The 27,828-nt window shown below is 49.5% G+C and overlaps 1 protein-coding gene across 33 annotated transcripts in view; it reads left to right on the forward strand.

The window, feature by feature from the left end:
• LOC144942114 (uncharacterized) overlaps positions 1-27,828 on the forward strand; it is a 140,685-nt gene that overhangs the window by 46,040 nt on the left and 66,817 nt on the right. For 25 of the 33 annotated variants that reach the window (XM_078868845.1, XM_078868843.1, XM_078868851.1 and 22 more), the window contains 2 exons: positions 802-882; positions 1,472-1,557. In XM_078868845.1, coding sequence (XP_078724971.1) covers positions 802-882; positions 1,472-1,557 — 167 coding nt within the window. Of the gene's footprint in view, positions 1-801; positions 883-1,471; positions 1,558-2,665; positions 2,813-3,675; positions 3,958-10,285; positions 10,494-16,278; positions 16,350-27,828 lie in introns of those variants that run through there. The other 8 variants (XM_078868855.1, XM_078868856.1, XM_078868861.1 and 5 more) reach the window with 7 other exon arrangements.

Genomic DNA, 27,828 nt, shown 5'->3' on the forward strand with positions numbered 1-27,828 from the left:
CCTGTAACGGTGTTTCAAGCAAAAGTATTTCATGTTTCTGCTGTGTAAAAAAATGAAGACCAAGTTGAGGATTGTAATATGTTTAACAATGTGTAAAACAGTTAACCCTGCCTCTGTCTCTTAGAATTTAAGCAAAATATATTTTCCGGAGTAAATTAACCGCAAAAAAAGTGCAATTCGGGGAAGCAGGGCCTGACTGGTAGAGCAGCGGTCCTGGCCTACATTTTAGTTTCCTCTTGAGTTTTGCGGGCGCGTGCCGGCGAGCAGGTGCGGCGGCGGCGTGCATGTGTGCGCGGGGCCCGGCGTGTCGATTTGAATGAGGCGGATCGTTCGGCCGGTATTGACTTTCTGGAGCCCGCAGCAGCAGCCGCAGCCTGTGCAGAGAGCGGTCTGCAGGGGCGGCCATATTTGCAGGAGCAGGGCGTCCGTGCTGCCCACATTCTTCGTGTGTCTCTCCAGCCGCGGTGTTTTTCCCAGTGCTACATATTTTTATTCGGCTTGTTGCTCTCGCTAATTTTTTGTCGTTAACGTTGAGTCACTAATAAGGGACGGCCAGACGTGGGTTGGAAGAAATTGAGAGCCGCCGAAAGACAAGGCGGTGATTTTTTTCTCCTCCTTCGTTATGAGATGGATTGTGCGACACTATTGACGACTTTGCGTACATTTGCGGAATAAGCGCTCTTTGTCTTCGGCGCACTTAGCGGGGGAAAAAAAAAATCGGCGACGGCATATTCACGAACGCTCTTCCGGAATTCTCTCATGGATTCTTTCGTCTTATTTTTTTCGTCCCGTTCACTTCAGACCGGCGCTCTCCCCTCCTTGGTGGGACAGGCCGGCTGGCTGAGCGGCAGCCTCAGCGGCGATCTGCTGCTCAAGGCGGAGGTGAGTACCCACCACTCTCACCTCCACTCTCGCCACCGCTTGTGTTGCCACATCGCTACATTGAAGCATTGCGCTTCAACTGTTCGTCCCAGCGTCGACATTGTACGCGTCCACGTGGAACGCGGTTAAGAGCGCCGTACATTCCAGTTGATTATAATTACCGCAAAATGGATGTGAATCTCCGCCAAAGCTCTCATGATGGGCCTGCTAATGTGTAAATCTAATCAAAGAGCTCGGTTTTATTATAACGTCTGGAAACGTTCGGTAAAATTTACGCTTAAATCAATAGTTGCGGCGTTAGTGAGTCCCTTATTACGGGAATGAATCCGATCTGCACAGCTTAGCCCGAGTTAATGTCATCATACGTTTTTTTCTTCTACTTTAGAGATATGAACTTTCACTTCACCAACAAAGCGCTGGAGAAATTGTTCTAAAGCATTCGACCTTTTGAAAACGTTCGCGTTAAATCGTCGGTGGCATTCGCTCGTATTCGAAAAACGAAATTGTCTGGGAAAAAAAAAATCAATGTTAAGGAAATTAAGGGTTGCGTGCCGCGTCGTCCTTCTCCCCGGCCGCCGTGCGCAAACAGCTTGCAGCACCCCAAAGAACGCGTCCCAACGTCTGCAGCGGGAGCCGCCCGGCCTGCAGGAGAAGTGGGACATGCCGCAGACCGAGGTGGGCACCGGCATTCACCCTCGGCACCGGCGTGCACCCCCGGCACCCGCATGCACGCGTGCCGCCGTTCATCCCTGCAAGCGTTACACCCGCAGTCACGCCGAGCCTCGTGCCTCTCCGTGCGACCTGCGCACGGCACCATCACTCTTCGCGAGCGGACATCACGCTCGTCATAGTACGTGTCGCACACGTACCAGTACTGGTATCTGTCCGGTACGTAGAGGCGTGTCCAGATGCACGAGCTCGTGTGGTTTGCTCGTGATGCGGGCCGACGCGTACATGCTCGGAGCCACCACCCAGCGAACGAATTTTGCTTGACCGCGGAGTGGACTGCACGCATGAGTGCGACTATGCACAGCACGTCGGCGTACCGTTAATTGTGTACACTTCGTTATTTTGGAGACTTTTTCCTGCTGCTTTGTTGACCAAAGCTGAACAATTTCTCAGTTGCCATTACTGGCGTACGGTGCGAAAGTAAATGAGAAACTCTCTGGAGGAGGCCGCTGCTGCCGCCGCTCACTGTTGCCAGTCACGCAAGCAGCTCGAGCAAAGCCAGAGACGCAAGTGGCTTCTGCTGGGTTTATCGCCTGAAACTACTTCGGGATTAAACAATGTGTGGTTCTCCAAACATGAGCGTGCTTGCGGGTGAAGTCTGTGTGTTGTCCGATGTTGGCGGAATGATTTATCGATTAAAATCAGTTCTTAGCACTCACAGTGCATGCTCTAAATCGTGGGTGTTAAAACTGTTTGGGTTCCATTGGTACGCATTACGGGGTGAAGCAGTGGCACAGTGGTTAGCACACTCGTTATAAACTTGTGGCAAGTGGTTTTTTAACCGTTTCTGGGCACCCCCTTCACTAACTCTCTAATCAGCATGGTGAAGTATAGTCAAACAGCCCCTACGACGGACACGGCATGGGGACATCTTCATCCCGAAGAGGCTTGACATGGGGCTGTAAACCACATGAACTATAATTAATGTGACCGGTTCACATGACCCCTTGCGCCATTAGAGATCCCACACGCTTCCCAATGCAAAATAACATTGATTTTTTTTATTCATAAAATCTCTGGAGCGGGAGGGCGGTAAATCATGGCATTGCTACAGAACGACGTTCAAGAGCAGGGGATCTACCAGCTGCAGGTGTCAACGTGGGACAGGGAGGAGGAGGTGGAGAAGCAGAGGGTAGGCGTGGAACCACTGGCCACCGAGCTGCTGGAGACTCGGGCCCTGCACCAGCAGTGCAACCAGCAGGTGGGTCACGAGATTATCCCAGCTTTCATTTTGCTTTTTACATTTCCCAAGTTTATCCTGATTGTGCTATCGGCGTCACGGCCACAAGGCAGAGAACAACCTTTCGCAACTCTCGCCGAGCGTTATTAGAGGACGGCCCATGGAAGCAAATGTCACAGAGCTACCGCTGAGATCCCTTCAAGTGGCTTCTGGTCCACACAGTAGGGGCCAGCACTTTCTTACCCGCTCTGCCCCTGTTTGTCATGTGAAAGTCTTAACCGATATTTGAAATCCTCAGAGCTCGAAATTGAAGTGCAGAGTAAAATATTTGCGTGATAAGTTTTGTGCAGTCATTGGTGACCAACCTGAGACCATTGAAACTATTTACTATTTTTATTTTACCAGATAAGAGGCCCACTGAGCTATATATATATCTTTTTCAGAAGCAACCTGGCCACAAATGATAGCTCAACGAAGTGGCTTATCACGTGGTAATTTATAGCAGCCAAATACTCTAAACGCATGATTCTTAATGCGGAGGGAAAAACCGGAGGACCCAGAGAAATATCCACGCAACCGCAGGGAGAACATTCAAACTCCAAATATACAGGCGTCAGGGTCGGGATCGAATCCGTGACCTCCTGTATACTAGGTGGGGTAGTTAACATCTCACCACCGTGGCTCCCATTTACTCACTACACTTGACATCGTACAGAATGGACGGCTCTGCGTCAATTTGTGATTTCGATGGAAAAGTAATAGGAATTTCGTATTGGGCCCTCAGGAGAAGCTTCCCCCTCCCCTTGCTTTCTACCTTCACCACCCCTGAACTCCTCCACCCCGCTCCCTGATATGGCCTGTGTGCGGTGTGCGTCTCGGTGGAGGAGGCCGAGAGTTGGCTCACCCAGACCTTGGCCATGCGAACCAACAACCAGGAGCTTCAAACCAGGTGAAGTTTGGTGATGTGGCAGGGAGAGAGGCTATGGGAAGGGCTGGGGGATCATGACTGTGTATATATGTTGGACTTTTTTTGTTCCTTATGAAGGACAACAAACCAAACACAAAAATATAGTTTTTTTACGAGATTGCTTAAATATAAATGTGTCCTTAAACCAGCCACCACCTGACAGCCAATTAGTAAGGTTGTCACATAAACAAAGCATGCCATTTAGTTACTAGTTCAGTACACTGGTGTGTTGGAGAGTAAACACACAACATTTATTATGGATAATATTATTATGGATAATATTGGTTGCGCAAAGCCTACGTGTTAAACATAGATTTGAAGTTTTCTTGACTGCAGGGACCCATACTCTTTGGTTCTTTCGGTAAAGTCACGTAGGTATAAAATAAAAGAAATCACGACGTTTCGTTGCTCAACACAAGCGTCCGTCATCAGGTGGGACAACCACAGCAAGAAACAATTGCTGAAGTGCCCACTTCAGTGTCCACTTCAATGCCCACTTCAGCAATTGTTTCTTGCTGTGGTTGTCCCACCTGATGACGGACACTTGTGTTGCGCCCGAAACGTCGCGATTGAATTTATTTTATTTTATACCTACGTGACTTTACCGAAAGAACCAAAGAGTACGAGTACATACACAAAAAGCAGTTGTAAATCTTGAGCTATGGAGATCTGCGGCTCAACTATCATTCACTCCATCTCTCTGGCCTCTCTTTGTGCGACGAAAAAGGACCATCGCTCAAAACTTTGCATATTTATATTTAGCTTTTCCATTTAAGGCCGTGGCATTATTGAAAGATGTGTTGAGTTTTGTTGTTGATTGTCCTTGTGCACCACTGCCAATGCAGTGTCACCAAACCGTTTGATTCTGTGACTTGTGGACTCGTGAGTGTTTCAACCCCAGTGCCCTTTGGACTGTGGCAGAGAGAACGGTTTAACATAGGTGGCAGTAGAGGGTTGAAAATTAAACACATTCGTTGAATTTGTTATACGTTTTAATTCTGAGATATTGGTTGAGATTACCAAAGTTTTTTTTATGATATTTAGTTTTGCCACGAACTAAGTGTGGTGATAATGATTTCTCCATAGCAATTTCCAAAAGTGAAATATGAACATATTGAGTGTATTTTTATTAGTGTGACTGCGGGGCAGATAGCGACGACTTAGTTGTAAAATGAAACACATTTTAACTCTGCCCGTGCAGTCCACTTCTCGCTTTCTTACTGCTGCATAAAACATATATAATTTAGTTTGTCTGCCGGCATCTTATTATGAGATGGAGAGATTTCCATTTAGTACTCGCATCACGATGAGCAGCGGTTGCGCATTCGCCTCTCGTTGCAGGGGCTCGTGGTTCTAATCCAGCGGCCGCCCTGGTTATTGCTGCGGGTGTATAACCGTGACAGTTTAAAGAGCCGTTTGCTTTACAGTGGATGTTAAAGATCCTCGGGCATCATTCGCAAGAGTAGGTCAATGTGTACCGGCATCCCAACTCTACCCCTATCCTAAAAATATACATCACCTATATCACTTTTCACAATACAATAATAATGATAAAGAACATAAATATTGAAACGATTGAATAATAATTAGTTTAAAACTAAAATAATTAACCATTTCAGGGGGCTCACTAAATCTGCATGTTGAAATGACTCGAAAGGTGATGTGGAGGCGTTATTGTTGCATTGTAGCGGTACCGTGACGCTATCGTAGATGGATGATGCAGCCTTCCCGGGTGCTTCTTGTTTGATGATCTCATGGCGTGTGCTGTCGTGAAATTTCGTTCACGCGGAAATTCAATTTCATGAATCGAAAAGTGTCCAGAACTTTAGTAAATTGAGGGATACGTGTGCTCAGTTTGGATTATACACATATCAATCATCGCCCCCTACTGGCAGACTATTGTCCCAGGCCACTATTGCAAATTAGATAATCCTGGTAACCTGAACTCTCACCTGGTTCAACAAAATACTCGAGACACCTTTGTGTGTGCTGCAGAGAGTCCTCGTCACATGTCGATCACAATTAATAGAATTCTCAAACTCGTTGGTTCTTTCGGTAAAGTCACGTAGGTATAAAATAAAATTAAAATATATCACGACGTTTCGGGCGCAACACAAGCGTCCGTCATCAGGTGGGAAACATAGTCTGCTGCTGAGGCAGGCTGTTTTAAAAGGTTTAAAATGGGTGTAGCCCTAGGGTCGTAAAGAAGTGGCCGGGGCTAGTGATGTCAATGTCAGAAATTTGCATGTAACTGTAGAAAAGGAGAGTGAGCATGAGAGATCTGAGAGAGACACAGAGAGTCGTAAATAACAGCTGACATATGTCAACCAAATGTAAAGTTAACTTGATCGCTAAATTCAACCTGTCAAAAAAGAAGCCAGATCCACACGTTAAAAGGTTAGATGTTAACAAGATTGTTATCAATCAGAGTAACATCCCAATTTCAGACAGCCTAAAATCGGTATTAGCTAAAGGATTGAATTTCGCAGTCACCCCTAAACATATCCCAGTGGATGATATAATCGCCCAGGTCGACGTAGCCCTCAAAGGCTTGGGACACAACCCGGCAGACGTTGCTAGATCTGAAATCGCTGCTATCCTCAAAAACGCTTAGAACCCCATTAGCAACATCAGCAAGGACGAGCGTTTTGAACTCTCTAAGTTAAAAAACAGAGATGACATTGTCATCTTCTCAGCCGACAAGGGCAATGCCACTGTCATCATGGATAAAACCACTTACAACAACAAGATTCAGGACCTATGTAATTATGGCAGCTATACCAAATTCAACAGAGATCCCACCAACTGCCTAGCTACAAAAAACAACAATATCATCACTAAATCGACTTCTCTAATCGATCAGACCAAGCAGAGCTCCCTAAAACCTTCGACTGCTAGACCACCCAGATTTTATGGCCTTCCAAAAATCCACAAAGTAGGTACCCCGCTTCGTGCTATCGTCTCCACCATTAACTCACCCACCTACAAACTGGCCCGATTTCTGTCTGAGACCCTGCTTCCTTTCACGGGCAAGTCCACCTCAGCTGTACTTAACTCAGCTCACTTGGTTTCTCTAATCAAGGACATCTCACTGTCTCCGGATGATTTGTTTGTCAGTTTCGATGTAGTCTCTCTGTTCACCAATGTACCTGTACTTGACACCATTGCAATTATTGAAGACTTAGTCCAACAAGGACTGAATCCAGATGTACCAACTTTGGTTAGGCACTGTCTTACCAACACATACTTCACCTGGAATGGTACATTCTACAAACAAAATGGGGGAACCCCAATGGGTTCTCCCTTATCGCCAGTGGTAGCGAATGTTTTCATGGAGAATTTTGAGACAGATGCCATCCAGACATCCACCCTACTTCCTTCCTTGTGGACGAGATACGTAGATGACACGTTCGTCATCTGGCCACATGGCCTACCAGCACTGAACCAATTTCTCAACCACATCAATTCCATACACCCGTCTATCAAATTCACCATGGAAGTGGAAAAGGATGGCAAGCTACCATTCCCGTATGTTTTGATCAAGAAGAGACCTGATGGCTCGTTGGGACATTCGGTCTACTCGAAAGCCACCCACACAGATGCCTATCTAAAGCCTGACTCCCACCACCATCCAGCCCAGAAGAATCCCCTCATCAAAACACTACACCATAGAGCCCGTTGCATCTCTGACCAGGACCACCTAGCCAGTGAGTTGGAGCACGTACACCAAGTTCTCAGGATGAACGGATACTTGGACCGTACAATCCGCAAAGCTGTCTCCCCAGCCATGCGGAGACAACCTTCTGAGGATCCAACCAAAACCATCACTTTATCGTACATAGCAGGGGTTACTAAAAGGATTTCCAAAATATTAAACAAACACGATCCAGGTTCGTTTCAACACAGTACACAAAATCCGTGATTTAATCCCATGTAAAGGATGTGATTCCTGACATGCAATACCCTGGTGTCTACAAACTGAGTTGTGGTTGCGGCAGCAGTTACATTGGGCCAACGAAATGACATGTCTCGGACCGCGTTCGCGAACACAAGGCAGATCTGAAACACGGTAGGACCAATTCCTCTGCCGTTGCCAATCATTGTTTTAACGCTGTGGGCTCACACGAAATTATTTTTTCCAAGACAGAGGTGCTCTGCAAACCTACCGGCTTCCTTCAGAGATTTGTTCATGAAGCCATCCAGATATATAAACACAGACACAACTTCAACCGTGAGGATGGGTACAAACTGAGCAATCATTGGAAGGACGTTATTAACCAGGTAAAGTCTTAACTGACTGATGTTTCCATCCTACCTGCCTATGTCAGCTGTTATTTCTGACTCTTTGTGTCTCTCTCTCTATGCCTCTCTCTTAGATCTCTCATGCTCACCCTCCTTTTCTACAGTTACATGCTAATTTCTCACATTAACATCATGATAATCTCTCACATTCACATAGCCACTTCCATGCCCTCTAATTTCTCACATTAACATCATGCTAATCTCTCACATTCACATAGCCACTTCCATGCCCTCTAATTTCTCACATTAACATCATGCTAATCTCTCACATTCACATAGCCACTTCCATGCCCTCTAATTTCTCACATTAACATCATGCTAATCTCTCACATTCACATAGCCACTTGCATGCCCTCTAATTTCTCACATTAACATCATGCTAATCTCTCACATTCACATAGCCACTTCCATGCCCTCTAATTTCTCACATTAACATCATGCTAATCTCTCACATTAACATAGCCACTTCCGTGTCCTCATCTAGGAGGCCGCTCTCCTATCTTACAGTTACATGCTAATTTCTCACATTAACATCACCAGCCCCGGCCACTTCCTTATGACCCTTGGGCTACACCCATTTCAAACCTTTTAAAACACTCTGCCTCAGCAGCAGACTATGTTTTCCCACCTGGTGACGGCCGCTTGTGTTGCACCCGAAACGTCGTTATTTATTTTATTTTATACCTACGTGACTTTACCGAAAGAACCAAAGAGTATGGATCCCTGCAGTCACGAAAGCTTCAAATTCTCAAAGTTGAATCAGCCAAATTGAATGGCTAAGTAAATGCAATATTACTTGTTATCAGCAGCAGGTAGTGCAGCAAAATCCGTTGTTGGATTCGTACCATGCCTTGACCAACCCACAGCGGAGTACAGTCAAACAACCGCCATGACCCATGCGGCTCGTGGAGGGCCTCATCCAGCGATGGGTTGACCAAATGGTTTTACATGTCCAGTCATTGCTGACCACAACTGACACTGTTAATTGGGTGCGATGCAAAAGTCAAAGAGATTTCTTGCTCCTAGGTATCGAGGCATTGGTGCTCGTCCATTTCCAGCCCTGAGCCAGCGGTGGAAATTCCAGATTCCTGTGGTAATGGCGAGTCTATCCGTGGGACAACCCCTGTTGAATTTCCCACGTAGTGGTACTCATTTTATTGACCCCCGGAGGAATGATGGGCGGCGTCACCTGGCTATGCTTGTGAACCACATTTAATCTAGATTGGAATTTGTGATCGCAGCAGTGCCGGCAGGGTTTCTCTCGACATGACGCTGCCCTCCTGGGCCACCAGCCCGGTTCTACACTGAAGAGCCGACGGGCCCCACAGCAACCCATCTGTGCGTTGGCACTGCCGACGATTGTCCTTTGCTGTACTCAGGTGTCACGGGCAACGACAAGGATCGACAATGTAGTGCGCTCGACTGAAGACGCTCAACTGCAACAAACTGCGCGGCGCTTTAGAGTCCGCTGGGACCGTAAGGGTGCCATGAATCATCCGCCTGAGAATGTGCAAAAATTATGGCCATAACAACAATTTAATATTATTTCATTACGCACTTTGTTGCAACTATTTTTGGACATGAGAGGCACAGTTGTGTAATTGTTTAATTACTGTAAGGACATCATGGGTTCGCGGCCCTGGCAATGGCTCTCACAGTGAGTGGAGGGCAATTCTCTCTGCCCCCTTGATTAATAGTGCTCTCTTCGTTCGAGATGGCAACGGTGCTGTTCCAAGCAACTTCCCGCACGAGCCGTGCGACGAGAGTAAATGTTACCGGATTTATTCATCACTGCTGGTATTGCCAGAGGTAATGGCCTCGCTGGGTTAGTTAACACTTCGTAATTGGTTGTGATGGCAGCGGTTGTCATAATAACTCATAACCCCTCGTTCCCTCCCGTGACCTCCTGCTGTCGAGCCTCCGCTACTCCACGTAGCCTTGAGGCATGTGCAGTGGTGAAGGTCGGGCGCGAGCGGTGTGGTAGCCTCACCGCCTCTTATTTTTGAATAGCGGCTGTTGCAGCAGTTCTCCTGATGACAATAATAATGTCATCAGGAGAACTGATGATGAGAATAATGATGATGGCTATGATGATAATAATGTTTGATAATGAGGACAATGCCGATGGTGATGATCAGGATGAAAATTACTGTGATGTTGGCATTGATGATGATGGATTTTATAATGCTGTATTTAATGATCATGATGATGGTGTTGGTATCCAGCCCCCGGGTTTACCGAGGCATAGATGGCGCTGGTGCCGGAGCTAGCGGAGAGCCACAATGCACGCCAGTCACCGAAGGCCAAGTGGTGCCAGCTGCAGGAGCGCCTGCACGATGCAGTGGCGCAGCTCGCCCTGCTGCGCAAGAACCATCCTCCGCAAGAACCATCCTCCGCAACCTCGACACCGACGTTCGGCTGGCCAACCTCGTGGCAAGTCTCTCCAGCCGTCGCGACCCACGCGGGTCACCCCGGCCATCGCGACCTTGCCACATCCCCTCCTCCCACTACGACCTCACCAGACCCCTCGACCATTATGACTCTCCCACACCATTACCATCCTTACAAGCCTCTCTGACCGTCGCGACCTTTACAAGTGTCCCTGACCATCGCGACCCTGACAAGTTACCCCATCCATTGTAAGTCTGCCCAACGCTTGTAGCTGCTCCCATCCCTTACGCGGTCTCGCCGTCACCTCCATGACCCCTAACACGACTCCCATAACCTCTAAAACTGCTCGGCGCTCCGCGTGTGACCGCGTTGATGCTTTTTTTGGAGCTTTGGTGTCAATCTCGCCAAGCCTCTCTCGAAACAACGGCGAGTGACCGGCTTGGCGTAGCGTCCCAATACGGCCGATCCTCGAGACACGAAGGGCAACCCTGTGGTCTCAAGTACTGTTCGGTTTTTACACATTTTTTTTTTAATTATGATGTTTTTACTACACCAACATGTGAGCCTGGCATACTTCACCGAGAGGTTCCAACAATAAGATCGAGAGAAAAAAATCCGCGGACATCCATTCCGACGTGCAATGGAACCACATGAAAGGGGGCGGAACGAAGGGGAATAGGGCCCTGATGCCCCAACCAGGCGAGGACTTCGTGTAATCCCATTTAGTTTATGCTCGTTTGATGGTGAATTTTTTTATACCGCGTTTTTGTTGACCGTTGAGTTTGGTCTGCGATCACTCCCTGACTGAGTGATCATCGCGAAGGCCCACCCCATCCCCCCCCCGCTGTGTTCTGGCGACGCGAGACGAACTGCACGGGAGGCTTAGTGGCCTAGATAATGTAAGACGGCGATGGGAATGGCACAGGGCTATGTCTTCATTGGGAACACAATGTGCTTCATTTTTGCAGGTCGGGACTGTCAACTTGTAGCAGAGGCCCTGCCCAATGGGTTTTTCAAAGGGGTTAGTGGAGACATTTGACTGAAGAGCCACAGTGTTACATTCGTATAAAATTCAAACAGCGCGTATCACAGATGGCCTACGCGGCGCGTATATCACGGTGTGTATACATGTAGACGACTAACTTGCCCCCTCTAGAAACGATGATGGCTGTGTTGGAAGTATAGTTACTTTATATTATCCTTAGATTAATTACAATTATTAAAAAAGTACGGTCTTTTTTGATGCGTGAGCGTCAGTGGCTGAACAGACCTATCCGGCTGTGACACCAACCCTAGCGCAGTGACCGCAGGAGTCAGCGGATGCGCACGCTCTTTGTCTCCAGCAGCAGAGCATCTTTGTCTCTGTAGGGCGCTACGAAGGCGCCGATTCAGATCCATGAAGACAAACCGTGAATTGTACGCGGGTGTGAATGTAGCCTTTAATATTGACGGGATTGCCAGGTGTTGTAGGCGTGGGGCTCCAAAGGTGGCCAGGAGATGGTGATGTTGAGCGGTACCCCCTGGTACATGCTGGGTTTTTTTCTGGGCTCTCCAAATTTTCTCCCACACGAAGCCAAGCCCTCATTAATAGTCTTGGGAAAACCTCTTAATTATAGGTCCCTCCTGAAGGACAGTATTGAGACTCAATAGGGTTGTTTTCTGGGCAAATAATTAGTGATGTGAATGAGATATTCAAAAATACACACGGAATAGCATTGCTTTATTTGTTAATGTATTAACACCTAACAAATGTATATTAAATAGGCAGCCAGCACACAGGGTGATGTTTGGATATCATCGCAATGGGTGGAGTGGTGACCCAGGGGATCGCCCACTGCCATATGAACCCGACAGCCTGAGTTTGATCACTCTCTGTCGCCAGTGACGAGTGATGTCTGAGCCGGACCTCATGAAGGGGCCCCCCCGCCCCTTCATGAAACCTGCACGGACTGGTGAAGTATAACCAACACGCCGTGGGGAGGCTGTCAGAAATAGATTAACAAAGGGCTGTAAATTATTATCCTGATCATATGCAATGATAAATATGTATCGTGAGGAAAAGCATTAAAGCTGCAAATGTGTGTGTGTGTTTATATATGCCTGCGTATTGATATAGGTGTACTGTATATTTAAATGTGACCTTTTTACATATCTTTATATGCGGAACTCACGTTTGGGGTATATGCAGACACGCGTGTCTACTTTCAGTGCACTGATCTGCACATGTGCGCACGTGCTCACGGACGGACGCACGCACGCATGCACATGCGCGCAACACAGAGAGGACCCCTTAGATGCTTCGTGTTCATCTTTGGCACTGTTGCTTTATTGCGGGGGGCAGAGGTGAAGGCGCGCGATACGACGATACGAGAGGATGAATGCGGCGGAGGAGCTCTCTCTCGGAGGCACTGTGGGGGCATTTTGCTTCGAAAAACAAAACAAAAATTGCGTGTACAAGTGCCGGTCTCGCGAGCGCGAGCGAATGGCGGCGCTTGGTCTCGTACAGCAACGACGGCGGGAGACTAATAGAGGCGCACGCGCGTGTGCCGCACGCGGACGGATTGCATCTGTGTATTTTTCATTAACAAAGAGGCTCGTCTATAAAGTGGGGAAATTGGGTCATGGGATATATTATTTATTTCATGCAAACAAGCCCCTCGCGTTTTTTTCTCTCTTTCTCCGGCCGTTCAAGGGTCACCGAGCAAATGCATCTCAAAAGCACAATGTGACTGTCTCTCATAATTAGCTGCTACATGCTTAAGAGCATATCATTCTTTTTTACGTCAGAAGTCATGATTTATATAAATGAAACGTAAAGCTTTTTAGAATAAGGTTGATGTTGGCGCTCTGTGCTTTAATGGATATTTGTCTCTGGGGAGGGGACATTTGTTTCTGCGGCGAGCTGCCTGGCGGTGTACGTTTCGGCGCGTGTGTGTGTGTGCGCGCGACCGTGTGTGATCGTGTGTGTGCGAGACTGTGTGTGCAACCGTCTGTGTGCGTGACCATGTGTGCGCGACCGTGTGTGTGTGTGCGCAAAACCGTGTGTGTGCGCGACCGTGTGTGTGATTGTGTGTGTGCGAGACTGTGTGTGTGCAACCGTCTGTCTGCGTGACCGTGTGTGCGCGACCAATTCCTGGTCATGGCCAGCACCAATGACGTTTATCCGAACCAGTGCTGGGCCTCCCTTAGTTCGACTTAGCCATAAATAAGTACCTGGTACGATGTGTTGAACATCGTCAACCAGGAAGACAAAGGTAGCCCCTTGTGTGCAGTGCCTCCTTCATAGCTGTTTACTAACAGCACGGGCCCCAACATTCTGTTATGGCATTATGGGGAATCTTTGTTTCTATGTGTCTCTGTGTATGTGCCTGTGCGTGTGAAGATTAGGTCGACTCATCCTCAAATGAGTGCCTGGTGTGGTGTGTAAACATTGCCACTGGGGAGACAAAGGCGGCCAGGTGTTGTGCTGGCCTTCATAGGTGCTCGCTAACAGCACTTGGCACAACAGTCTGTTTAGGCTATACAGGGTTTTTGTCCTTGTGTGTGGTGGAATAGTGTAGCATTTAGCGTGCTGCACTACGAACCCGGCAACCCGAGTTCGATTCGTGCTCACGACCAGCACCAGTGACGATTATCTGCAACTGTTCTGAGCCTCCCCTAGGTCGACTCGGCCTGAAACAAGTACCTGATGCGGTGTGTAAACATCGTCACTTGAGAGACAAAGGTGGGCGCGTGTGGTGCTGACCACCCACCCCTTTGCGTGCCGTGCCAGCCTTCATCGTAGGTGCTCGCTAACAGCACTTGCCCCAAGAGTCTGTTGAAGGGTATATGGGGGATCTTTGTCTTGTGTGTGTGTGTGTCCACCGGAGCATGCCCGCACACCCCCCTCTCCCCCGCGGGCTGTGCTGTCTGCCGACGGCCACCATGAGTGTATGCACGACGACGCATACATTATCTCCCATTATTTACGTTGGCCCTAGCGCAGATTGACAAGGAAAGAGGGCTCTGGGAGGGTGCTCGGACAAGAACGGTGCTGTGAGGGTGGCGTTTTAAATGGGATGGTGTTAGGGCACGAGGAAGAGAGCCACACGCGTACACACATACGGCAGCACATACAATATAGACAAAGCCCATGCCTCTATAGCCTCTAATAGACTGTTGGGGCAAGTGCTGTTCACGAGGAAATTATGAAGGCTGGCACAACGCACGTGGGGGTGGGCAGCCCCTACCACTCCTGACCGCCTTTGTCTCCCCAGTGCTAATGTTTATATACTGTAACAGTTATTAATTTAAAGCCGAGTCGATCTCGGGGAAGTCGAGGACTGGTTCAGTTATTTGTCGTTAGCCGTGAGCGGGAATCGAACTCGGGTCGCTGGGTTCGTCGCACAGTGTGCTAATCACCGTGCCAGCGCTCCCCAAACCGAAAAACAAAATGCACGGTCGCAAGGGCGCACTCTCACATGAAACCATGCAGACACAAAATACAAATCCCGTGCAAATCACCTGATGTACTACGATTGCGGTAAAATGGCGCGCGGGCGTGTACACGACACTAAAGGCGTATGAAGAACCGTGGTGTCGTAAACCGCAGAGAACCATTATCACGTACACACACGCATTATCACGTACACACACAAAACTCATAAATTCATAAATGCACGATTCGGGGGGGGGAAGCCCACTGCGATCCCAAATCATATCAAATGTGCGCCCTTATTTATTTATTTATTCATTTGGATGCACTGATAGATGCAGCACCGCTGCTGACAGTTCATACGGCACGGGTGGGGGGGAGTGGGGGAGACAAACCCCCCCTCCACTCCCCCCCATCTGAAATAACTGCGCATGCTGCGAGGAGTAAACGTTACCTTGAGAAATTGCCACTGCGATTTTCTTGTCATGGTCATCAAGCAAACACCCATAGCGGGGTGCCCAGGGTGGCTCGCTTGCCTGACACCACTCTGACATCTGATTAGTAATGACTTCATAATTTCACCCGGCCCCCTAAATGGGGCCTTTCAGCAGAAATTCTAATCGTGTTTTTTCGTGTCCTTGTTCCGCAGCGCCGCTCTTGTCCTCACGAACAATTTTTGAGATGCAGAAAAAACCCCAAAATACCCGGCTGAACACGAAACGTTGAGACTAGTGGTTGCAAACGCGTGCCAACGTTGCATGTCAGGCGATTGCGCATCGGCCCTCGGTATTAAATGGGGGGGTGGGGGGGGCTCCTCAGCATCGGTTGCGATGACCTGGAGACGAGGAGAGTCTGCGGCGCGTGGGAGCGCGGGATTGCCGGGTCCCGGCGAACCGGGCGTCCTGGTCGGCCGTTGTGTAAATGAGCTGCGAGCTGCACGAGATTGCGGTTCGCGGGAGCGTGCCGGATTAGCTGCTTCTTTAATTTAGCCAATTTGCGCACAGAGCGGCTCGCTCGGAGAACTGTACAAATTGTACCCTTCTGATTTCTAATAAAAAAGACCGTGCAGGGGGGCGGGCGGGGAATGGATTCAGAGGGGGGGGGGGGGTGGTGGGATGGTGGGCGGTGGGGGGACTGAAAAGCAAACAGGAAGATGAGAGGAAAAATAAATTTGTGCTGGCTCTCATGCACGCGTGCACACGTGTTGGCGTGCACACGCGATTTGGGCCCTGGTGCTGGATTGATGGGCCTAATTACGGGGTGAAATCATGCGTGTGAAGCCCGAGATGGGATGAAGTGCCGGTTCTAGCGGTTCCACTCGGCGCCCCTCCACAGCTCATCCATCTTTGAAACGCCTTCATTTGCTTGATTTTTTTTACTTTCTGAAACCTTCCTTCTCATTTTCTTTTATAGCTGGAAGATGCCAAGTGCTGCTCGGAGGGGGTGCGCGCTGACGGCAGACGTGGGCGCAGCCCTGGCCCGAGGTAATAACCCCACCTTGGGGGGGGGGTGGAGGGAGGAACAGATGGCTCGATTGCGCGAGTGCAATGTGCGCGTGCACGTTGCTTATCCATAAAACAATCACTCATTATGACCGCATCTCCTCAAGAGAAACCCGTGTGGCAACTCCGCCTTATTAGCCGTGAACCGAACGCGAGTGCACGGGCCCCGTGCAGCCTTGCGGTGCATAGAAATGGCAGCCGGGTTTCGCTCGTGACAAACGCCAGTACGGCTGGGCTCTGGCTGCGGCTGGTGCGTGTCCTGTCACAGCTGGTTGGCGTTTTTTAACGGCGCTCTAAGAGACCACGTGCGCGAAGCCGGTGACGCGCAGCCATTGGCGTACCTGAGATATATCAGAGCTGAGATATCAGAACTCGAATAATAGAGCTGAGATATCAGAACTGAATTCTCAACCCTGACATACCACGGTTGGCTACGTATGATGCGAAAGAAGTTCAGCGTACATACACGAACATATTATACCTGACGTATCAAAGCTGACATCAGAGCTGAGATATCTGAGCTGAGATATCACAACGGCGATATGGCCTGGCTGAGTTTCTCAGTGTATAAAATTTCAGGCGTTGTCACACATCATGTTTTATATATGCGTTTGCATTATAAAAGAAATATGTTTTTGCCGACATAATTTTGGCTGACAGGCCATTACACATTTATACACGTGCACGATTCTGATTCCCCTTCCCTTGAATAATTGATTGTTTTAATTTGTTTGGTTATTTTACTCTGGTAAATCTTGGTTGGAAAATTAAATACTCGTTTGAATGTGGCCGGCCGGCAGAATATGCACAATCTGCAAAGCACAAAGCGACAGTCGTGCGATACGACAATGTAACATTCCGGTCCATAACGTCAAACCAGCGCGTGGAAGCCTAGCAGGTCAGTAAGCTCCACAGCTTAGCGTAGTCCTTTGTGAACCCCAAATGAGTGTGCGTGTTATACACGTGGGTGAAGAATTACAAAATTCTACGTGGGTGTGGCACGAAGACCCGGGCATCGGAAAGACGATTGTTTTTCTGTTGCTTGTTTGAGAACTCCGAAATCATGGCGCTTGGGAAACATTCGCATCCCTCAAATGTGGCGTGTTTTGCGCTTAGCTTGTTTAGAGAGATTTACTCGTATGCGGCGTAATAAAACGTAACTTTTAGAGTGAATCGGGGTCAATAGTGCGGCAACATTTATTCACTGCTGCTTCTCAAGCAAGAATCTTGAAAGAAATATTACCAGCCCAGAAATGGATAGTTTTCCTGTGATTTATTGTTGAGTTACTCTATTTATCTCTCTTTTCCTGCTGCACCGGAGCCATTAGTTGCTGAGTAATTTGTCCTGGATGGTGACACGGAAAAGTAAAAAAAAGTAAAACTTTTGGTGATTGTTGAATGTGGCGATTCCTCGCCGCGCTCGCGTCATACTGCCGGTGGAGGGGAGGGAGGGAGGGCGGCGTTTTATGGAGGTGCGCGCCCGCGTCCCTCCTGCAGGGATCCCCCCACGCGGCTCCATCTTTCCTCCCAGCTTGCAGTTTTTCGTGAGCTCGGCTGTTGTTCGTGTCATCGCCAAAAAAAAAATTCAAACACAGTTCATACGAATAAGAATAACAATTATTGAGGACAGCCTCAAAAAGCCCAAAATGCAAAGCGGCCAGCAACAAGCAGCACTATTGAAGGTGTAATAGATAAGAATTGATTGTTTTTATTGAAGACGGCTGTAAGAACTTCCAAAGCCGAACGTTGTAAGAAATGTGACCAGCAGTGTGGTCAGCGAGTGGGTGGGTGGAAGAGCGAGCGAGAGTGTTGTTGTGACCTGCAGTCTGCTGGAGGTTGAACGCAGCGTAGTGGGTAACACGAACGCTCAGTCTGGTAGACCGAGTCTTCAACGTGGGGGTTGGAGGAATGGACGAGTAAAACGGATACTTTCTCAGCTCCTTTAGCTCGCGGACGAGTCCGTGCGCAGGAAGGACGGTTATTTGGACGGTTTCGATAAGGAGCCGTTGTTGGTGATGTGTCTCCTTGGCACGTTAGTTCGTGCCGGGCGTCGGTGAGCATGGCCCGGGGGGGGGGGGTGGTGGTGGTCAGGGGCGGCGTGCATGGAGTTCTGGGTGAGCTCCCTGTGGGCACTGCGGTCGGCTGTTGCGCTTATGGCATCGGCGCGTTTGCCTCAAAGATCCGTGGTTAGTGAAGTGAGATTAACAGCAACGGCGAATTGGGTGTTTTATGGAGGGATTATAGGCATCCAGTTAAAGCCATTTCACCTGAAGGGGCAGTGTCACGATTTCCGATGTACAATTCAGACACCTCAGAGCTGTACACATTTGTTCATGTAATCACAATGTGGAATTTTTTTCTTGCAAAATGATGCATCTGCTAACTTGGAGGATGACTGTTAATAAAAATACGTGGGCCTAGACACGGTACAGCATTGATGCATGCTAGCTGTGATTCAAATTTAAATAATACGGAGACCTCCACAGCCGATGAAAGATTTATCAAACACAAATCGCCTGAGAGAGCTGCAGGTAAGAGATGCTGATTTCAAAGTAGGGTTCAAAACTTCCACAAACAAGAAGATTTTAGCATCGCCAAACACTGGGAGAGGCCTCAAGGCTACAGCGAACTGAAGCCTCAACACGTCGCGCTGTGACGCCACGATCACACGGCAAAATCGCACGACACAATCGCATGGCAAGGAAGCCACGACCGCTTCCCAGCAGCCCCGCGGCGACTTGTCTTCTCTTATGGTATATTGGCGACGCTGAAATCTTTCCGCGTATTTGTGGAAGTTGTGAACCTTACTTTGAAGCCAACCTCTCACCTGGAGGTCTGAGTCGATTTGTGTTTAATGGAAATAATAATCCATCCATCATTCTGGATAAGGGAGAAAGGCTCGTAAAACACCGCCGTGTGGGACGTACACTGAGACAGACTGGCAGTTTCGTCCACGATGGGATGGTGCGTTACGTTTCGTGTGCATACTTCACACTAGCGACTTAGTGCATAAACAACCGTATGTTCTAAAACTGGTGATAATTGCCTTCGTAATGACACCCATGCACATTGTTCAAAGTAATTCGAAATTTTGACTGAGGCGGCCTAATTTGTGGAGATGCCCCGTGGGGCAGCACACATTTAAGGCAGTCGCATTGACAACCCTCGCTCTACACAATTACGCACAATCGTGTGACGGGACCCATTTGTACGTGCGACCAGACTGTTAAGAAATCGCGTCGTGCGTGCATGGCGTTAATGTTCGTGTCTTGGATGCTTTTCGCGGCTAAAGGTACAATGGTAAAAAAAGTACAAAATGTGTAACTGGTGTCGGCCAAACATCCCAGTGCTGGAAAATCACCTGCAAAAAACTGGGCAGGATCCTCCTGACAACGAGTCTTGGGTAATAATAATAGTAATATATGACAGCCAGCTCTTCACAGCAAACGTCGTGGCTCCGTGAAGAGCCTTGGCTTCTGTAGTTTGTTCATAAACTACAGGGACACGGTGATCCATTTATAGCTATCCCACTAAAGGAACGATCTGGTCGGTTGGCTCAACGGCAGAGCAAGCGGCTCGCGATCGGTCGGTCGCGAGTTCAACCCCTGGCTGTGAGTTGACTCAGCCCATCCTTCCTCTGGGATGGATTCTAATTACTACCACTTTGTGATGAAGTCAAACATTGTGGTCCTACGTATAGACTACCCCTGTTACAGGAATGTGTAATGTCCATCACTAGCTCATAGTTATACATCGGAAATGAGCACGGCCTCAATGTTAATTTGAGCAGGAAATCACCTTACTCAAATAGTCAGGAGAAATGTTTGAGAATTCTACATTTAATTTGAGAGCCTCTGCAGGTGGTCCAACCAATCTCAGTAGACTCATTAAATCATTTAACACTCCCCTGCGTAAGATTGGAAACCATTGCTTTCACAATATTCAATCAGCTCTTCGCAAGAAAATAAGAGGTCTATTAGAAATCAGGAGACCTCTAGATGGATCAGCTGTGTGTTGTGTTGACAGCTGCATGGCCGTATGTCCTCACGTGTGGATTACACAGGGACAGGAAGTTTTGAGAATCACAGTTATATTGGATTTTCTGTACACCAACCGCAAGCATCAATCATCATCGGCCATGATCATTCCACTGCTGGGTGAAGGCCTCCCCAAGCCGCCGTCCCATCTCATGATTTTGCGATGCAACAATCTGTCCAGCACCCAGCGCACGAACTGATTTCATTGCTCCGTCTCCTCAGTCGATGTCCTCTCGGATGCGTTTGGTTCCTTGGCTGCCTCTCCCTTATGAATGTTGCCCAGCGGCCGTCATTCTTCTAACGACGGCGTCCTGCCCCACGTCCACTGACCTTCCTCAATCATGTGGATGCTCTCGCGACCCTTCGTTTGTTCTCTAATCCACGTGTTCCACTTTCTGTCTCTCCGTGTCATTCCAAGCGTACGTCACCATGATGCTTCAATCATTTTTCAGTTTTTATTTTTATATTTTTCATTTATAACCACGTATCTACGTGCTGTAGCAGGTAGTCTGGACTGATTATTATTGTCTTCTTTTGGCACTTGCTACGTTATCTCTCATTAACAGGCATCAGCGTCTACACTATATAACCAGCAGACTTACGACTCGACAATAATCCGAGCATCAGGTTAAGCAGTTTCCGTCTTCAGCGCTCGTCGGCGTCAAAATTCTCCTGGCTGGGGCTGTGTCAAAAGAGAGGCGAGACACCGCTGCTTGGGTTAATCTCCGGCCAGTATCATTGCTGTGTCTGTGCATGCGGACGCCACGCTCACGCTCGTAGCCCCCGGCACCACCCTCTCGGAGGGCCCAGCACCTCTAGGGTTGCATCTGTTCTGCGCAGTGCGGGCGGCCCTGGGAAAAGCAATGTTGATTGAACACTGTTGTTGCACGTTCACCTTAAATTGTTGTCAAGGCCAGACACAAAGTGCTCTCTTGCCGTATCGAAGTACGTCGCTCGCATGTTGCCTGCGCGCCGCAAGCTGTAAATCTAAATGTCGCATGTTTAAATAGCCGCTTTTAAAAATAATGCGACTGTGAAATATTGCCCGCTGTGTCATTGCGCATCGGAGAGTCGCTCGCACAGCCGGTCTCTGGGGCCGTGCCCGACTTGCGAGCCGGCGAACCCAAAAGTTTTACCAAAAATTCTCCCCGGCTCAATCTGCCACCACCGGCACCACCTCGCGCCACTGGCAGCTCCTCGTTAACAAAACAAACTCACGGGGCGCGTCAAGTTTTGTGAAGGTTGGCGAAGGTCGCGTGAGAAGTGTATAATATTTTGTGCCGATCGCCGGAGTTTCCAGCACGGGGGGCGTGGTGTGGCAGGCCGCTCCGCCGCTGGCTGCCGGCACCGCGCGTTTTTTGGAGGTGCCGTGTAAAGCGGGTGGGTGTCAGCTCGTCAGGAGGTTATGGCGCCCTCCAAGCCGACAGGACTGACTTATTAATCTCATCTCGCATCTCGAGCGAGCAAGTGAGCACTATCTCCCGCCCGCCCGCCCCTCCACCGTGACGTATAGCTCCAGCTCTCCTTTATTGCCTTGTATTTTTTATTTTTTGTGTTTTTTGTGTTGTTTGTCTGTTTGGCACCTGATAAATTGGCTTGAGCAGCTCCATCATGTGAACCGGCTCTCTCAGCAGCGGTAATGCGCGTGGAAAAAAATTGGTTCAGATTTTTATTTAAATGCATCTCTGAGCACCGTATATCACGGTCCGTGTGGCCTTGAAAGCCACGTGGAATATTCTGAGCAGCTGTTTCCTCTTTTGTTTAAGGGAATTTTTGAGTGCTCCAGGAAACGTGGTTGCTGTGAGCGTAACCGATAAGTATTGCGCGGGATCGTCATGTGCTCATTTCCTGAGCCGCTGACCGACAGCCTTACCGCTGTCCCACGTCTTCCTTGGTGAGCTCCCTCCACCGAGGAGAAGCGCTCGGTGGATGGGGCACACGGACGCACAAGCGAGGCGCTGTGCGGGCGGGCGAGTGCCGGCGTTGCACATTTACGCACGTGCGTCGCCTCGGTTCGGCACGGTTTGTGCATCCAGAGTCGCTGAACTGCATGCTGGGGCCACAACGCCGGGTGGAGAGAGCCACCCTCTGGTTGTGATGCCGTGTGTATCACAGGGCGGTCACACTGTCCCACGCTCTACCACTCGCCCGTTCCGCAGAACGACTCCCTCGTCCTCCTGAGCGCTGCTTAATGATTAATTATGTTTTGTTGTCTGTGCAGAATCACAGCGCGTTTTGACCTTCGCGTCGGCTGAGCTTTTCCTTGTTAAGTTTGCTCCCAAAAGCAAGCCGGAGCAGTGCTAATGGCCCTGCTTTTAGAGCTGTAAAGCCTGCATCCCATTGTTAGTCAATGACACTGTTACGCGCGGATGGTTCCAGCTGTTTTACTTGGCCATGCCTTGGTGCTCTCGAGGGTGCGGGAGGTTGGAGCGGTGCATGCGGGGGCGGCTGTGATGTCGTAGCGGGAGAGGGTGGGGGAGTTTGTGGCAGGTTTTGGGGTTTAGAATCTCGGTCAGAGGTTAATGAAGAGTTTTAGCCTTTAGGATCTGAGCAGAATTGATTGGTTTAATTAACTGGTGCACATTGTGCTTGGCGGGTGTGTGGGGACTGTGGGAGGGCGATCGGGCGGGCGAGGGGGCGTCGTTTGCGGCCGGAGCAGAGCCCCTCACGCCGGGATAGTGCCCGGGTCGTTCATCATCTGAGTTTCTGGCCTCGGGTTCTCGTCATTTTGATTTATAGAGGTGGGCGGCATGGCCAGCCAAGCATGGCTCCACCATGATAGTTTTTGCGCCGGTTTCAATTAAACTGCCATAAAGCACGGCGATGGCTGGGGTAACGGCGATTCCCTGTAATGAGCATTTGATATCCGCGCTTCTTTGAACATTTTCACAATTTGTTTCAAACTGCAACACCCAACGCCTCCCCCCCCCAACTCCCCGCCTCTAGCCCCCTGCTGCCCCCGCACGGCAATGCGTGCCGCCCGCCGTGAGGGGGTGTGATGGCTGGCGTGCGGGCCTCACCTCGTCAATAACGTGTAGTAACGGCCTCGCCACCCGGTACCATTCTCATTGCTAAAAAAAACACGATTTCCGTTTACGTACGATCCCGTTCCGTTTGTTTCGCTCTGCCAGCGTGTCTGTCTTGCCATTCAGCCTGATGAGGAATGTGAGATTTCCAGCACCGGCGCTGGGCCACCAGTGGTGGAGATAAGCGCTACAACGCAGAGCCTCCTCAACGCAGGGAGACGCTGTCGCATGACTGCGGCTGCACTTGTGCAATTCGGGGAGAGCGAACCGCCTGGACCAGAGCGGCGATTTCTCGTGGTGTCATTCTGGGCACAGGTTTATGTACTGGGCCGCGAGCCGCGTCTTTCCTGGGCCACTCCCGGCTATGGACTCTGGCCCCGCGGTAGTGGCCGGACTGCACGGTGTTTGCAAATGAGCTTTCACGCAGAACGGCACTTTCGGAAGAAGCACGTTAACTTGCGTAGCCAAGCGGGGCCACAGCGGACCTCGTTGTCTCAGGGCAGGAGCGGCGCCACCAACCCTGACAATGTTGCGTCTGAGGATCCCTCAGCTCGCCTAGATTAGCGACACCGGGAAATGTGAAAAGTGGACGGCGATTTTTGTTTTGTTACCAGAAATAGAAAGACCCTGTGAAAGTAATGAATAATAATAATAATGTTTTATGTCATACCGCATCATTGTTGCAAATTGCAGATATGGAATTTGTAACGTGCACAGTTTTGCACGGAGGGTGTGGGAAACCAGAGACAAGCAGAAAGGTGCTCTGTGGTCCTGTATCAGGACTTTTGGCCAACTCCATGTGCGTTTATAAATTGTGTTTGCCGGCCGCTTCATGTGCACACACACGTGGTTGCGCTGCAGTGCACGCACACACCCGTGATCACACACAGCCACACCTCGCCAACGTGCACTGTCCAACTGTGCGTGCAAACTATTGCGTACGCGCGCGCATAGCCACACGCTCGCCTCCACGTTCCGGTGTACACGCATGACATACTGTCCGTGCTTGCGCTGCAGGAATATTTGATGCAGCAGCGAAAAGAACGAAGTGAACATCTGTTAAAGGCCGGTGCCGGAGCCGCTCCCCTCTGCCGCTGCAGCCTTTAAACATTTAAAGCGAGAGCAGGGCGGCTCTGATTTATTGCGCAATAAAATCCGCAGAAATTCCGTGAGTTACAGCTCCTTTGGTGCCTTCCCTTGCACAGCTGATCTCGCCTTGGCTGAACTCCTGAATTGTGCCTTCCACTTTTGCAAGTGTCCATTTCTGTATTTTTTATGCTGGGGCTTTCATGATCTCGGAGCGTTGCATTTCAACATCGGGTTCGTAGGTGCGGTTCTGGCCAGATAAATTGCATTTTCATGAGAGCAGTGTTGGCAGGATCATTAACCTGGAGGAGTAGCTCATTTCTTAATACCCTCATTTATCATAATCTTCATTGGTCTTGTACAATCCACTGCTGGATGAATGCCTTCCCAAGCCACCACATCCCAAGATCATACAACTGCACACAAACTGATTAATACCAGCAAATGATATGCAGAAATCTATCACACTCTGTTTTGTATCCGTGTGCATGTATGTATAGTATAATCTGCAAACGATCATTTTAGTACACGCTTTAATTTAACTCACTCTGTCTGTTGTTGTCGTTGTTGTCATTGTATCCTCAAATCTTGTAACTCAATTTTAACCCTCTTCCCAATGTGGTATCAACTGAAAACTTGGTATACTTATGTCATACTGATGACAATACTATATTCTATCATAAAAAAATATATAGAGATTTTTCAACATTTTATTTATATGTTTTGTTTTGGCTTGGGTCTAATTATCCACGGTCAACTGACGTTGGCTGTAATTAGCCACAGTCCCTTACGTTATGGCAAGCTTCAGGCCTCTTCCTGGAGTCGTGGAGTTCTTCCATTACGAGTACATTTCATAAAAGCGTGTTTTATAATATTACTCCCTGATATTTGTTGCCGAGACTGTTTGGATCTTGTCAATCTGTAGGAAAGTAGTTTTCCTGCCGAGTAGTTAGCTCTAGGAGGTAAATGAATCGCGCTGGGTTTAGTTTCTGTCAAGTTATCAATACTGGCTGCGGGCTGCTACAGAGCAGTGCAATATCTGCCGCGCCCGCCCGGGTGTTTGCGCGTGCGTGTGGCCGCCCGTGTGTTTGCGCGTGCGTGCGGCCACCCGCGCGCGTCGGGCCCCCGAAGATCCGAGGATTGCGCCTGCTTTAGGGCTGCCACTGCCGGTTTTGGGGGGGTGACATCATTATGGATTAGCTCTATTTGCCACACACAGCAAGCTCCGGCCGGCGTATCTGCTTCCTCCATCTAAATGAGTTCTGGATTAGCCCGGGATGTATGACAGTGCTGGGGGCGCACGCGCCGTCGCGCACGGCGGCCCCCGCGAGTGTGCACGCGCCACCCCCCGCGCTGCCCCCGCGCTGCCCCGGCTCGGATGAGCGGTCGCGGGTGGCTCGCGCCCACGAGGGCTCGCCCTGGGCGCTCATTAAACAGCGACACCCCCGGCGCAGTTGAGGGGGTAAACAAACGGCGCGTGTGCCGCACCGCAAGGGGAGACTGCGCGAACAGGGAGGCGAAGCGCCGTGCTCCGCGCCGCGCTCCGCGCCGCAACGACATGCCGCCCTTGCCAGCGGTCGGCAAGGGCGTGAGCCTTCTCCCAAGCTTTTCGGAAAAGTTTTGCAATAAAGACTTGACGAGTCTTCGGTGCGGGAGTGCCAGCACTCGCCACGCGCCCCACGCCGCCGCCCGTGCGCCGTTTCATCTCGCGGCTTCGCGCAGCCCCAGTTGGCACAGTGTGGCTCCCCTGCGGCCTCCTGAAGCGGGAGCGAATTTCTGGGAAGACGAAATGGAACACTGGTCAAGTTCTCACAAAGCTCGATTTCCTTTTAATTTAGTTTGATTTCAGTATGTATCTAAACGCCTTGTGCTTTCACCAATAAAAACAATTGAGATGGAAAAACATTGCCTACAAAGCTGTGTCCCTTCACGGACTCAAATTACGGTTGGACCGGCGAAACATTTTCTAAATAGATTTACAAGAGCGTTTGAGCCACCGCTGTGACGAAAGCCTGCTGTGTCCAAGGCGGCAACGGTGTGAAGAGCGATTTTCCTGTGCGCGGTGCTCATCACGAGCTATTAGACAATTTATTATTCTCCATATGCATGCCCTCGCTGGCCTCCCGGGAGCCCCGGCCAGATAAACGCACGCAGCCCTCGCGATCGTTCTCTCCGTATCCACGCATCCGCGTGTCTGCGCGCACCATCCCATCAGCCTGCGCAGACCCGAGCGCTGGCGACTTGGACGTTTTGAGTTTATTTTAAGCCCTATTGGTTTTTCTATTTGGGGCTATCGGCTTTGTGTTTAGGGGTATCGGTTTCCTATTTAGGGTTAACCCGCGTGTCGCTCTCCGTCTATTGATCACAGCGTTTAATCGTTGAATGTAGAGTAGCGGCCACGCGAGCCGGCCACCGGGAGAGAGCGCCAGGGCTGGCGCGCTGCGCGCCTCGCACCCGTGTCTCGAACTCGCTCTCATCTGCATGTGATTCAGACAGCAGCGCGATACGCCGCGAGACATCGCGGATAAAAATAGAGGCGCGCGGCTTGTCGGAGGACGCTTTAATTGGCGCCTTTAAAGTGCGGAGCGCCGCTCTCTGTGTTCCCCACTGCGCCGTTAGCGCCCATGCATGACAACGGTACTGTACACGTGGGCCGCAGAGTGATAAATGCGCAATAATTGGTTGTCTGCTATGTCTGAGTGAATTATTCTAATCGCCTTCAATCAGTCACACGCGGACCTGAGTTGATGTGAAATATCTTTTGTGGTTTTTAACATTGATCAATGCGTGTGGCGTTAATATTTTAATGCGCCGTTTGATTTGCTTGATTTTTATTCGGTGCCAGAAAATTCCACGTGATTTTAAGAAGGGGGGTAAAGTTACATTTACTTGAATGATGTTAATAAAGAGAGATATTTTATTTAATTGTAAGGTATCGTATCTAAAGAAAATGCCAACCCGTGGCGGTGTAACTGCAGAATGTGATGTGGTCATACAAAGGAGAGCGCAGCCCAATCACAGCCCCGGGGGTTACGGTTTCGGGAGCGGAATTATTTTTAACGTTATTAGTGCCACCTGTACAAAGGTAGTGTTTAATGTGACTAGAGAAATCTGGGGGGAGCAGGCTTGGGAAGACATTGATCTCCTGGAATTTTACGTCCTCTGTGCTGCTATCACCACTCTATATCAACGGAAAAATGGACACAAACCAACCGCCTTGCTACGGTAAATATCTCCCGTCAATTTTGGAAATCGCCGGTCAAAAACGTTGCATCTAGCCACCCCGACGCATATTTGGTAATTCCCTTGGTG

Source organism: Lampetra fluviatilis, chromosome 26 (assembly GCF_964198595.1).
Source record: "Lampetra fluviatilis chromosome 26, kcLamFluv1.1, whole genome shotgun sequence".
In the NCBI taxonomy this organism is placed as follows: Eukaryota; Metazoa; Chordata; class Hyperoartia; order Petromyzontiformes; family Petromyzontidae; genus Lampetra; species Lampetra fluviatilis.